Source organism: Photinus pyralis, unplaced genomic scaffold, assembly GCF_008802855.1.
Source record: "Photinus pyralis isolate 1611_PpyrPB1 unplaced genomic scaffold, Ppyr1.3 Ppyr1.4_LG10, whole genome shotgun sequence".
NCBI lineage: Eukaryota > Metazoa > Arthropoda > Insecta > Coleoptera > Lampyridae > Photinus > Photinus pyralis.
The window spans coordinates 19,964,368-19,978,933 of record NW_022170250.1 but is presented as its reverse complement, the minus strand read 5'-3'; the positions used below and the strand labels follow the sequence as shown (position 1 = coordinate 19,978,933).

At 39.2% G+C, this 14,566-nt stretch overlaps 3 protein-coding genes across 4 annotated transcripts in view; 2 read left to right on the top strand and 1 right to left on the bottom strand.

Moving 5' to 3' along the window:
* The window catches only part of LOC116161281 (synaptotagmin-7), a 650,310-nt gene that overhangs the window by 348,245 nt on the left and 287,499 nt on the right, over positions 1-14,566 (bottom strand). The window lies entirely within an intron of this gene.
* Positions 1,001-3,629, top strand: LOC116161286 (SWI/SNF-related matrix-associated actin-dependent regulator of chromatin subfamily B member 1-like). The gene is made up of 7 exons (XM_031474601.1): positions 1,001-1,160; positions 1,211-1,401; positions 1,447-1,754; positions 2,634-2,845; positions 2,893-3,069; positions 3,120-3,262; positions 3,413-3,629. Exons 1-7 carry the CDS (start codon positions 1,080-1,082, stop codon positions 3,432-3,434), a joined length of 1,134 nt encoding a protein of 377 aa, XP_031330461.1. The 5' UTR covers positions 1,001-1,079; the 3' UTR covers positions 3,435-3,629.
* LOC116161291 lies at positions 8,813-10,109 on the top strand. Its single transcript, XM_031474607.1, has 3 exons — positions 8,813-9,368; positions 9,420-9,573; positions 9,622-10,109. The coding sequence occupies exons 1-3, from the start codon at positions 9,168-9,170 to the stop codon at positions 10,086-10,088; spliced, it is 822 nt and encodes a 273-aa protein (XP_031330467.1). The 5' UTR covers positions 8,813-9,167; the 3' UTR covers positions 10,089-10,109.

Sequence of the window (14,566 nt, the reverse complement as noted above, 5' to 3'; positions counted from 1 at the left end):
CTTGTCTTGAAATATTTTGTGATACCTTAATCATTACTGTGTGCTTTTGCTTTGTAATATCAGGTGAGCTATTTGCTTTATTCAATTAATCTATAAATGTGTGTTACTTGAATGTAGATGGTAACCCTTTACTTATGTATTTACTGAATTCAATCACATATATTCAAAACAAGGCAGATTCACCAAAAGATTGAAATCGCAAATCGATATCAATGAGTCTAAACATCAGATCACAATTAAGATATGGCCAATCCTAAACAAACCAAATAGCTGGAAAACTTAACAGTGAAACTTCCACATACAAATTGATTCAATTCAACACTTCCTACCGTTAAATTATAAGCAGCTGATGGCAAAATGAATAATTACCATTAAAACTAAGTGCATTACCTTTTGTTACGGTTACAGCACAAAACTACGAAACTTGAATTTGAAAATTAAAGCAAAATTCAAATTTGTAATAACCTATCAATAACAATAGATGCCGATTATTTTTGCGAAAAAGGAATATGCTATGAGTTCTGCAAGAAATTATCTGGCAGTACTTGGTGGTTGTGACTATAACAATAATTGCGTATGTTTAACACCCAATTGATAGAATGCATGTTTACTATTAATGTATCTTTTTGCCTCTAATAAATGGCATTAGTTATTACAAATACTAAAATCACCTGACTAGGATACGAAAGGAAAGATCTCTCCTCTCCGACTTCTTATCGACGTCGGTTATAATTCCTTATATCTCGAGAACACAATGTCGGGCGTGGAGATTTCCGCACGAGGGACCAGTCACCTATCCCAGGGGTGCGGTATGGATATTCACTAATCTTCACATTATACGCCAGGTGAAATTGCTATTCAACGTTTAAATGTAAGGGGAGTTAAAACCCGATTTGTTTTCAGTCACTTTCCAACCCAGACGGAATCTTTCTAATCACCCTATACGCTTAACAAATAAAGTTGGCAACGTACCGTTACTTTTGTCTTGTTGACGGTTGGCACTACCATTTGTTACACTTTTCATAACCTCAATCGTGTGTTTACTTGCATTTGTAATTTAAATAATTGTAGCTTGTTAAATGGCGATAAGGACATTTGGTGATAAGCCCATAAGCTTCCAACTTGAAGAGAATGGCGAATTTTATTGCGTGGGCTCCGAGGTAAGTACCGAACACCTTCCGTATACCGTGCATTACAAGCTTCCTCCAAGGTGGGCAACTATCTGCGATTGTTCCGGGGCTCACTCTACAAGCGTTACCCCGGCATGTACCGGAGGACAATTACCAACGAAGAACGCAAGAAACTGATCGATATCGGGCTGAGTCAACACGTACTGGCCAGTAGCGTTTCTTTGCTGAGGTCCTCCGAGGTCGAGGACATCATCGACGGGAACGACGAGAAGTAAGCCGGTACGATTGCACCTCGGTCACTTATTTTCGTCGACAGGTACAAGGCGGTGTCGGTGCACACCTCGGACCCGCCTCTTCCGCGCGAAGGCAAAGCGAAAAAGTCGATACAGTGGGTGCCCTCGTTGCCCAACTCCAGTCACCTGGACGCCGTACCCCAGGCGACGCCCATAAATCGCAATCGGGTCTCGAATAAGAAGGTACGGACCTTCCCGTTCTGTTTCGATGATACCGATCCGCAAGCAAACGTGGAGAACTCGGTTAAAGGTGAACTGCTTGTGCCGATACGTTTGGATATGGAAATCGAAGGGCAGAAGTTGCGGGACACGTTCACTTGGAACAAGAATGGTAATTGACGCTTTTTTCCCCCCCTTTCCTCACCACCTAATCTAATACCCCCTATCAAACTAAAATTCCCTATAACGCTCAGGGTACTTGATTGAAAATGGTAAGGGGTCTAATGTATGTACTGAGAGGGGGGGGGGGGTATTCCAGACCTTCCGGTGCTACATTCCCCACAGTCCTTCTTAGGAGAAGATCATTTTCTCCACACAAAAATCATGAGACTCCTCAAGACTAACCGTTTTGTGGCAGATATGGTGACCAGGGGGGGTCTAAGACCCCCTAGCAAACTAAAATTCCCTGTAACACTCAGGGTGCTTGCTTGAAAATAAAAAAAAACTCCCCAAGATTAAACGATTTGTGGCAGATATGGTGACCAGGGGGGATCTTAAGACCCCCTAGCAAACTAAAATTCCCTATAACACTCAGGGTGCTTGATTGAAAATTAAAAAAATCATGAGACTCCCCAAGACTAAACGACTTGTGGCAGATATGGTGACCAGGGGGGATCTAAGACCCCCTAGCAGACTAAAATTCCCCATAACACTCAGGGTGCTTGCTTGAAAATAAAAAAAATCATGAAACTCCCCAAGACTAAACGATTTGTGGCAGATATGGTGACCAGGGGGGATCTAAGACCCCCTAGCAAACTAAAATTCCCTATAACACTCGGGGTGCTTGATTGTAATTAAAAAAATCATGAGACTCCCCAAGACTAAAAGATTTGTGGCAGATATGGTGACCAGGGGGGATCTAAGACCCCCTAGCAAACTAAAATTCCCTATAACACTCAGGGTGTTTTATTGAAAATGGTCTAAATGTGTCTCCTGGGGGGTATTCCATTACCCATTGGGTTCCATAGTTCGATTACAATGTCATTTTCAGAAAGCATGATCGCACCCGAGCAATTCGCCGAGGTGCTCTGCGACGATTTGGATTTGAACCCTTTGACATTCGTACCCGCGATCGCGCAGTCCATCCGCCAGCAGTTGGAGGCGTTTCCCGCCGAGTCGACGGGAATTATGGAGGAATCGTGCGACCAGCGTGTCATTATCAAATTGAATATACACGTGGGGAACACCTCGCTCGTCGATCAGGTACTTCGCCTTCCGAGAGCGTGACGATTTTCTCAACGTTCTTATAGGTCGAATGGGACATGTCGGAGAGGGACAACAATCCGGAACAGTTCGCGTTGAAACTTTGCTCCGAGCTGGGATTGGGCGGCGAGTTCGTGACCGCCATCGCCTATTCCGTACGCGGTCAGTTATCGTGGCACCAGCGCACCTATGCGTTTAGCGAGGCGCCGCTTTCGACCATTGAGGTTTGCGCTAATCCGTATGGGCAATCACTGACGCATTTGTTGTTGATTAGGTACCGTTTCGGGCCGCGAGCGAGTCGGACCAATGGGCTCCATTCTTGGAGACGCTAACGGACGCCGAAATGGAGAAGAAAATCCGGGATCAAGACAGGAACACGCGTAGAATTCGTCGTCTTGCCAATACTACGCCTGGATGGTAAATGCATTGGTGTAATTATGTGGTAGATAGGCTGCATGTAAGGAATTGTACTTAAGAACGATCGTTGCTTGTTGCATTTTTGAGAGTAGTGTAATTACGTAAAATTGATTGATCGAGTAGGTACATAACGTTTGAGGTTTGTTTCAGGAAAGCTGTCCATTGTACATAACCAAAGGTCTAACCATCATTGTAGACAAATTACTAATTAATTCCGCTACTATACTGTAGCCATGCTTTAGTACAAATCATGCATTCACTTTCATTTTTTTATATTTGATTCATACTGTAAGTGCTAGTTTCATGCGATGTTCAACCTATGAGTGTATTCAAGTATTGTAATCCAATAAAGTTAGTATTATCAGGATTCTATCGAATTCCCCCCCCCCCCACACACACGTTAAACTCCGCCTATTTATCAAAGGACTATGCCTGCCTTATACAAGAACATGCCCGGATTGTGCAGTGCTTTAAGTGCCAAAAACTTGGGCATAACGCTTTCGACTGCCATAGTCAACTTCAACGGTTACGCTCTTTACTGCCTGGTAAGAAGGGGCTCTAATACGTCCAAATGGATGTTATAGGTAGGTATTTAAATTAGAAGCACTTGTCATTCATCGTCCACCCTGTATATTTTAATCTAGAAAAATAGTAAGTATAATAAATTCTCAATTTTCAAAAACAACACAAGGGATGATGTTTTATAATTCAACTGATTCCCTTTTTTCTCAAGAGGGAAATAATGTACAGAGTGTTCAATTTTCGACACTTTTCTAGGGTGTCTCCGTTATCAAAAAAATAATATAGGCAAATCAAATCAAAATATTCCCTCGCTTAAGAGATACGGGGGGAATAAAAGGGGTATTTAAAAGAGACAGAAAATTGATTTTAATAACCCGCTGTTTTCAAAATAAGTACAAAGGGCCAGCCAAAAAGTTATCGGTTCTGACCTCATTTTTTTGACCTTGTATATTTTAATCTAAAAAGATACCAAAAACACCTAAACTAAAAAATTCAAAAAAGTTTAATATTGTTTCAAAAAGAGTAAACAAAGATTTTAGAAAATTCACTTTTTTCTGTATTTTTTTGAATCACTTAAATTATTTTCAAATGTCATCCCTAGTACGTGTTACATTTTTGAAAAGAGACTTTAATATCCTACATTTTTAGATTAAAATATACAGGGTGTTCCATTCAAAAAAATGAGGTTAGGTCCAATCTCTTTTTTACCTGACCCCGTATATTTATTTTAAAAATCTTAAAAGTGTTTTCCCGAGAAATTTTGGTGCAGTCGATTTTTTTGAGCCCCGAAAAAAAAATGTCTCAGATCGAACAGGAAAAAAATTTTCTTATAGAATGTGGCCTGTAGAATCCATAATTTCAAACAGTTCCAAGATTGGGCTACTAGTTCAAAAGTTACAGCCCTTTGAATTTTTTTTTGAAATTGGTTTCTAGTCTATAACTTTTGATTGAGAAGTCTGATCGAAAAAGTACGAATTGTTTTGGATTCTACGCACCAAAATTAATAAGAAAAAGTTTTTTCCCGAGAAATTTTGGTGTAGTCGATTTTTGGTAAAAAAGGAAGGTTATACACTGCCTTTTTTTGAGCCCCGAAAAAAAAATTTTCTCAGATCGACCCGGAAAAAAAATTTTCTTATAGAATGTGGCCTGTAGAATCCATAATTTCAAACAGTTCCAAGATTGGGCTATTAGTTCAAAAGTTACAGCCCTTTGAATTTTTTTTCGAAATTGTTTTCTAGTCTATAACTTTTGATTGAGAAGTCTAATCGAAAAAGTACGAATTGTTTTGGATTCTACGCACCAAAATTAATAGGAAAAAGTGTTTTCCCGAGAAATTTTGGTGCAGTCGATTTTTGGCAAAAAAGGAAGGTTATACACTGCCTTTTTTTGAGCCCCGAAAAAAAAATTGTCTCAGATCGACCCGGAAAAAAAATTTTCTTATAGAATGTGGCCTGTAGAATCAATAATTTCAAACAGTTCGGAGATTGGGCTACAGTTCAAAAGTTACAGCCTTTTGAAATTTCTTTCGAAATTGGTTTCTAGTCTATAACTTTTGATTGAGAAGTCTGATCGAAAAAGTACGAATTGTTTTGGATTCTACGCACCAAAATTAATAAGAAAAAGTGTTTTCCCGAGAAATTTTGGTGCAGTCGATTTTTGGTAAAAAAGGAAGGTTATACACTGCCTTTTTTTGAGCCCGAAAAAAAATTGTCTCAGATCGACCCAGGAAAAAAAATTTTCTTATAGAATGTGGCCTGTAGAATCCATAATTTCAAACAGTTCCAAGATTGGGCTACTAGTTCAAAAGTTACAGCCCTTTGAATTTTCTTTCGAAATTGGTTTCTAGTCTATAACTTTTGATTGAGAAGTCTGATCGAAAAAGTACGAATTGTTTTGGATTCTACGCACCAAAATTAATAAGAAAAAGTGTTTTTCCGAGAAATTTTGGTGCAGTCGATTTTTGGTAAAAAAGGAAGGTTATACACTGCCTTTTTTTGAGCCCCGAAAAAAAAATTGTCTCAGATCGACCCGAAAAAAAATTTCTTATAGAATGTGGCCTGTAGAATCCATAATTTCAAACAGTTCCAAGATTGGGCTACTAGTTCAAAAGTTACAGCCCTTTGAATTTTTTTTCGAAATTGGTTTCTAGTCTATAACTTTTGATTGAGAAGTCTGATCGAAAAAGTACGAATTGTTTTGGATTCTACGCACCAAAATTAATAAGAAAAAGTGTTTTCCCGAGAAATTTTGGTGTAGTCGATTTTTGGTAAAAAAGGAAGGTTATACACTGCCTTTTTTTGAGCCCCGAAAAAAAATTGTCTCAGATCGACCCGGAAAAAAATTTTCTTATAGAATGTGGCCTGTAGAATCCATAATTTCAAACAGTTCCAAGATTGGGCTACTAGTTCAAAAGTTACAGCCCTTTGAATTTTTTTTCGAAATTGGTTTCTAGTCTATAACTTTTGATTGAGAAGTCTGATCGAAAAAGTACGAATTGTTTTGGATTCTACGCACCAAAATTAATAAGAAAAAGTGTTTTCCCGAGAAATTTTGGTGTAGTCGATTTTTGGTAAAAAAGGAAGGTTATACACTGCCTTTTTTTGAGGCCCGAAAAAAAAATTGTCTCAGATCGACCCGGAAAAAAAATTTTCTTATAGAATGTGGCCTGTAGAATCCATAATTTCAAACAGTTCCAAGATTGGGCTACTAGTTCAAAAGTTACAGCCCTTTGAATTTTTTTTCGAAATTGGTTTCTAGTCTATAACTTTTGATTGAGAAGTCTGATCGAAAAAGTACGAATTGTTTTGGATTCTACGCACCAAAATTAATAAGAAAAAGTGTTTTCCCGAGAAATTTTGGTGTAGTCGATTTTTGGTAAAAAAGGAAGGTTATACACTGCCTTTTTTTGAGCCCCGAAAAAAAAATTGTCTCAGATCGACCCGGAAAAAAAATTTTCTTATAGAATGTGGCCTGTAGAATCCATAATTTCAAACAGTTCCAAGATTGGGCTACTAGTTCAAAAGTTACAGCCCTTTGAATTTTCTTTCGAAATTGGTTTCTAGTCTATAACTTTTGATTGAGAAGTCTGATCGAAAAAGTACGAATTGATTTGGATTCTACGCACCCAAATTAATAAGAAAAAGTGTTTTCCCGAGAAATTTTGGTGTAGTCGATTTTTGGTAAAAAAGGAAGGTTATTACACTGCCTTTTGTTGAGCCCAGAAAAAGAAATTGTCTCAAATCGACCAGGAAAAAAAATTTTCTTATAGAATGTGGGCTGTAGAATCCATAATTTCAAACAGTTCCAAGATTGGGCTACTAGTTCAAAAGTTACAGCCCTTTGAATTTTTTTTCGAAATTGGTTTCTAGGCTATAACTTTTGATTAAGAAGTCTGATCGAAAACGTACGAATTGATTTGGATTCTACGCACCCAAATTAATAAGAAAAAGTGTTTTCCCGAGAAATTTTGGTGTAGTCGATTTTTGGTAAAAAAAAGAAGGTTATACCCTGCCTTTTTTTGAGCCCCGAAAAAAAAATTGTCTCAGATCGACCCGGAAAAAAAATTTTCTTATAGAATGTGGCCTGTAGAATCCATAATTTCAAACAGTTCCAAGATTGGGCTACTAGTTCAAAAGTTACAGCCCTTTGAATTTTTTTTAAAAATTGGTTTCTAGTCTATAACTTTTGATTGAGAAGTCTGATCGAAAAAGTACGAATTGTTTTGGATTCTACGCACCAAAATTAATGAGAAAAAGTGTTTTCCCGAGAAATTTTGGTGCAGTCGATTTTTGGTAAAAAAGGAAGGTTATACACTGCCTTTTTTTGAGCCCCAAAAAAAAATTGTCTCAGATCGACCAGGAAAAAAATTTTCTTATAGAATGTGGCCTGTAGAATCCATAATTTCAAACAGTTCCAAGATTGGGCTACTAGTTCAAAAGCTACAGCCCTTTGAATTTTTTTTCGAAATTGGTTTCTAGTCTAACTTTAGATTGAGAAGTCTGATCGAAAAAGTACGAATTGTTTTGGATTCTACGCACTTTCTCTGCGAATGAAGCAGTCACGGGGGTGGAAAAAACTGGAGTCAAAATTGAAGTGCGACACCTAATTCCGTGGACATCCAACTGTAGGCACGAAACCAGGGGCGGGCTCCCCATCTTGCAGGAGCGGGATTACGCTAATCAAAGCTCTTCAGTTTAGAATCTATGTGCGATAAATGAGTGGCGATTCAGTAGTCTCCACGTATCTTGTTTTTAGTTAAATTTGCCTACAAGGCCATGTAATTTTCCAACTTGCTTTTAACAAAAGGACTTTATTGCACCAAAGATCAGTCACATCCTGTGTATTTCACCCTTTCTTAGAATCTTGGTACCTGCTCACCTGACCCATAATTCCCCAAACTTGTTTTTAACCTCTTGAAGTCTACATGCTACTTTTTGTGATGTTATAATTTTATGTTACGCATTCACGTCATTACAAACAATTAATTTTACAACACAATTTGATATTAATTTGACGGCTAGTTTTTTTTATTGGTAAGTTCTTTTTTTCCCAACCTATTTCTAATTTGATTCGGTGAACTACCATTTTCAAAAGTTTTGCAATGTAATTTTATTTCGACTTAAATTTCCGAGCTTTCACAATTGCGATCATTATTAAACAAACTTTTCACAATTTGAGTGTTTTATTTTACGTTCCTTCCCTACTGTGCTTCAGGTCATAGCATTTTTACGCCATTTAGGGGGTGGTTTTGGGGATGACGAGCTGAACACATCGGCGCTGGGGTTTCAGACGGTATTTCATGCCTTGTTTTAGCTTGTCTCTAATTTGTTGAACGTCATCCTGTATGGTCCCTGTGCTATAGCCAAGAACAAGCCCGATAATTTATTAGAAAAAAGAATGTTTCGCTACGTCTCCCCGCCGACTTTACATAACACGCAAAGTAGCAATTTCCTTTGGGTAATGTGGTAAACGACATCAGCTTCCGTCATGCAATATGCAAATGAGTTGTTTACTATTATTGCTTTGAAGATCGAAACGCGATAAAAATCGGGGCGCCTATCGCGGGGCGACCTACACTCTTACTTTTTGGGTTTCGCGTCATTTCGAAAAAGGCCCGAAGCGGCGGCGCGAAATTTCTCAACATTCCTTTATCGCACGACCTTTGCCCAATCAGGTTCGGAAAAATATTTATTTACTGACGCATGATCGCCGCGTAACGAAATTTCCATAAATTCTTTCGGTTGAATTTACCCATTAGTGCTTTCCAGTTTTCGGTTGCAATGCGCAAGATGAGTCGCGTAGGTACGTAGCCGTTGACATTGATTTAAACAGGTTTTGAGTAGTAGCCATTCGGTTAATTAGGGATATCGGTGATAATTGCACGATGGTGCTGATGTTAATTTTAAATCTGTGCGTGATTTTATGCGGACTGATAGCAGCTCAACAGCGGAATCCCTGTCCGAACGTCTTCCGCTACGAAAGCAGCGGGCAGAATGAAGTCCACGGGATTATGACGTTCAAAAACGACCTATCAGGTCGATATAGGGTGGAACTGAAGATGGCGCTACCAATACGGACCAATCAGGTGATTATATCAAAGAGAGTTACAGTGATAACGGCACCGATAGTTTTGTAGAAAATCGGGATTAAGAGGTACTCGCCGGTGGAGGACGTGCAAAGTGGCAGAGATGTAATGTTTTACGTTTCATTTCCGACCATCAATCCGCTTCCCGAGGTGGACGAGATCATATTCAACGGACAAGTCTACTGTTCCATGCCACATAGCCTAGGTAACTGAGCCCGAATTTGACCGATACTCACCCCCCCCCAACTTTTAGGTCCCCAATTTCAGACCTTAACGTTTTTGACCGCCTTTAATGAGTTCGCCATTACTGTAAACGGCCGCCCTCAGCAACCGGAACACTTCTTCAACGTAATTACGCCGAGCACAACGACTCGCAGATCGCACGTGTTCGGTCCCGAACTCTTTGAGTCGATGTACGGCGAATCCAATACCAGAAAACCACCGGCGACCTTATACACCCCAACCACCACCAAAGCGCCGGTAACCAGAAGTCCCGAGCCGCTTGATAATCGTGGCGAATTGTCGTGCGGCATCTCTCAAGACACTCAGCCGCTAGTGGTGCAGGGTGCAGCAACCTCAGAAGATCAGCACCCGTGGCTGGTCGCCATGTTCCACCTGGAGAAAAGTTCGATGTACAAATTTAGGTGCGCCGCCAATCTGATCACAAACAATCACGTGATCACAGGTGAGTACAGCCTCATGTACCGGGTGACCCAATAAGACTGAGAGAACCGTTCGTCGTATGACTTAGAGGTAAAAAAAATAATTGGATAAGTCGGTCATGAAGAATCGCTGGAAAATATTTTCAAGTTCTAAAATTGACCAACAGAGGGCGTAACTGCCATCTTAAATTTTAAAATTGGATTTTCTTTGAATTTTTGGATGTTATTTGGCTACTTTTTCATAAAGAAAATCATTCCATTTGATTTTTTTAGGATTTAGGGTCATAGTGTCAAAACTAGCCCCCTGGCGGAGAAGGATTCAACTAAATTAACTAAAAATTAACTATTAACTATATTGTTGTTGATTCTTGTTACCCAAGGAATGCTCTTTTCAACGATACCAAATTTTGATGAAAATTTTATGAGACCTTTTTGAGACGATTTCGGATCGATTCCGAGAATTTCGCTACTGGGAAATTCTCCTGAGCGGCTGGGGAGCATCGTCGTCGAGGTGCGCGGGCTCGGATAAAAATTCGCCTTGGCTATACGGTTTGGGTTAGGACGTCGAGGCGCCGGCGCGGGGGGGTAGGGGTAGTTGGGGCAACTTTCGGTAAGGTTAAGAAAATTCCTCCGGCGACCTACGGGGTAGCTGCCATAAGAAGCGAAAAAATCGAAAATTTTAGAAAAAAATTCGTAACTCGAAAACTTCGCCGGAACTTTTTTTCGCGCTTTCTGAGACGTCGGGCGACGCGGAGGAGCGTATTTGTGCCGGGGTGCGATTCAATTCTATAGCCCCGTTTGGGAACCGCGCGACCCGGAGGGTCGCTCTCGAAAAGGTGGTTTTTCGCATTTTCCAACTTTGACGCCTTCTACAGGCCGAACCGTTCGAGTTAGAGCAAAACGTACAATTGCGCGATTGTAGATCTCGACGAGATCTACGAGACGAGGGGTCGCGGGTCGCTCTACCACCCCCCGGAGGGGGGTGAGAGGTGAAAAACCGGAGATTTTGAATAGCGCGTTCCGGCGAAGAGATACGGGCTCGAAATCGGATTCGATACCTGCGGGCAAGTTTTCTCTTTCTTTTTCCGTTTACCTCGAGGAGGTAACTCGGACGACGGCGCCGTGGTAAATTTTCTCCCGAAGGTCTGCAAAAGTCACGTTCTGGAAATTTTTTTCTAAAAAAACGATTATATCGCGTGTTTGCCAAGTTTCTTTTATAATTTTTAAACGGTAATTCGTAGGTATGTACTTACAATGGGAAAATTATAGCATATTTAGTTCTCTATTGGAGGCGATCGATCGGAAGGCGATCGGGATTCGATATACGATAATTATTATTATTATTGTTATACCTGCGGACGAAATTTTTTGAAAATTACCAAAACTGAGAAATTGTCTTTGTAGAACAGTGAACAGTGCGAGGCGAAGCCGAGCTATGGACCGTCACAAATCAGAGCGAGGCGAGGCGGCAAAGCCGCCGGAGCCGAGCGTATCTCTCATCAAACCCAATAAGTGATAACAAAATTAAAAAATCTTATGTGTAGATTTGGATTGAACAAGTTGAATAGAAATTTTCAAAAAAAGGCACTTTATATAGGTGATGTGTCCAAAAAAATTGTCAATTCAGTCTGCTCAATATCAGTCTCTTATATTACCAAAACTGAAACTGAAAAATTGTCTTTGTGGAACAGTGAACAGCGCGACGCGAAGCCGAGCTATGGACCGTTACAAATCAGAGCGAGGCGAGGCGGCTTTGCCGCCAGAACCGAGCGTATGTCTCATCAAAACCAAAAATTGACAACAACATTTAAAATCTGTGCAGATCTGGATTCAACAAGTTGAATAGAAATTTTCAAAAAATCACTTTGTATAGGTGATGTTTTCATAAACAATATTCCTCACAAATAAAAAAAAATATCAATTCAGTCTGCTTAATAGCATTTTCTTACCACACCAAAACTGAAACTGAGAAATTATCTTTGTTGAACAGAAAACAGTGCGAGGCGAAGCCGAGCTACGGACCGTTACGAATCAGAGTGAGGCGAGGCGGCGAAGCCGCCGGAGCCGAGCGGATGTACCCTCAAAACCAAAAAGTGTTATCGAAACTAAAAATCTTATGTACAATTATGTGCAGATTTGTATTCAACAGGTTGAGTAGAAAAATCACTTTGTACAGGTGTTGTTTCCAAAAAAAAACAAAAATATTACTCACAAATTCAAAAAAATTATCAAATCAGTCTGCTTAGTATCATGTTCTTACCACGCCATAACTGAAACTGAGAAATTGTCGTTGTTGAACACTGAACAGTGCGAGGCTTTTTTATACCTACATATTTTATATATACTTCTTTAAAATACAAATTTAAAAAAAACTGAAAAAGAAGAGTGTGGCGCCAAACAGCTTGGGACGTTAGGTTATTTGTAGATTTTTAAAAATTTTTTTAACTTTTTTGAAAGACAAATTCAAACAAAAATTATAAATGAAGCTAAATCGACTGTGACACCAAGCAGCGGTGGACATTAGGTTATTTGTATGTTTAAGCTATTTTTTTTTTAACTTTTTTCGAAATACAAATTCAAACAAATATTCTTTTTAACCGTTTCCCCAACCAAGTAAAATAACCAAAGACTTTCGATTCTTAACACACGCGTCTTGTATACCAATGCCGAGCGAGCCGAAGGCGAGTTCGGCATAACTCTGGCCCTCCCTTAGACTCGTCTCTCTACGTCCACAGTGGCAAACGACATTTACCAATGCCCAATAACACATTACACTTTTTTTCACACCAATTCCGGAGCCGAACGGATATCTCCTCAAAACCAATAAGTATTACCATTTGTGTTTTATGTGCATTTATGTTAGGAACTGGAGTCAACAAGTTGAATCGAAATTTTCCAAAAACTTTGCATAGCGATGTTTCCAAAAAACAAAAATATTCCTCATAAATTCAAAAAAAAATGTCCAATCAGTCTGATCAATATCATTTTCTTACCACACCAACACTGAAACTGAGTAATTGTCTTTGTAGAACAGTGAACAGTGGGAGGCGAAGCCGAGCTATGGACCGTTACAATTCAGAGCGAGGCGAGGCGGCCGGAGCCGAGCGTATTTGTCATCAAATCCAAAAAATGATAATAAAATTTTATGTGCATAATTGGAATGAACAAGCTGAATAGAAATCTTCAAAAAAAGGCATTTAATATAGGTGATGTTTCAAAAAAACAAAAATATTCTTCCCAAATTCAAAAAAATTGTCAATCAGTCTGCTCAATATTATGTTCTTACATTACCAAAACTGAAACTAAGAAAATGTCTTTGTGGAATAGTGATCAGTGCGAGGCGAAGCCGAGCTATGGACCGTGACAAATCAGAGTCAGGCGAGGCGGCGAAGCCGCCGGAGCCGAGCGTATGTTTCATCAAAACCAAAAAGTGATAACAGTATTTAAAATCGTATGTGAATTATGTGCAGATCTGGATGCAACAAGTTGAATAGAAATTTTCAAAAAAGTCACTTTGTATAGATGATATTTTCATAAACAATATTCCTCACAAATTCAAAAAAATATCAATTCAGTCTGCTTAATAGCATTTTCTTACCACACCAAAACGGAAACTGAGAAATTGTCTTTGTTGAACAGCGAACAGTGCGAGACGCAGCCGAGCTATGCACCGTTACAAATCAGAGCGAGGCGAGAGCCGCCGGAGCCCATCGTACATACTATATCTCATCAAAACTAAAAAGTGTTCCCAAAGTTAAAAAAATCTTATGCGCAGACCGGGATTCGACAAGATAAGTTTTTCTAATTTTGGGAACACTTTTTGGGTATGATGAGACATACTCGCCTCGCTCCGATTTGTTACGGTCCATAGCTCGGCTTCCCCTCGCACTGTTCACTGTTCAACAAAGATAATTTCTCAGTTTCAGTTTTGGTACAGTATGAAAATTATATTGAGCAGAGTAAATTGACAATTTTTTCAAAATTGTGACGAATATTTTGTTTTTTGGAAACATCACCTATGGAAAGTGACTTTTTTTTTAAATTTCGTTTCGTTTCCAAAATACAAAATATTCCACAACTTTGAAAAAATTGTCAATTTAGTCTGCTCAATATAATTTTCTTACTGTACCAAAACTGAAACTGAGAAATTGTCTTTGTTGAACAGTGAACAGTGCGAGGCGAAGCCGAGCTATGGACCGTAACAAATCGGAGCGAGGAGAGTATGTCTCATCATACCCAAAAATTGTTCCCAAAATTAGAAAATCTTATGTGCAATTATGAGCTGATCTGGAATCGAAATTTAACAACTTTGTATATGTATGTGATGTATCCAAAAAACAAATTTAAAATAAATGTTAATTCAGTCTGCTCAATATCATTTTCTTACCGCATCAAAACTGAAACTGAGAAATTGTCTTTGTTCAAACCTCATAGTGCGTGTTGACATCTGACAAACGAAAAACATATATCATTTTAGACTATTTCTTGCAGTAGTGCGGTAAAATGAAAAGCGCGCGGTAGGTAGGATCATCTAAT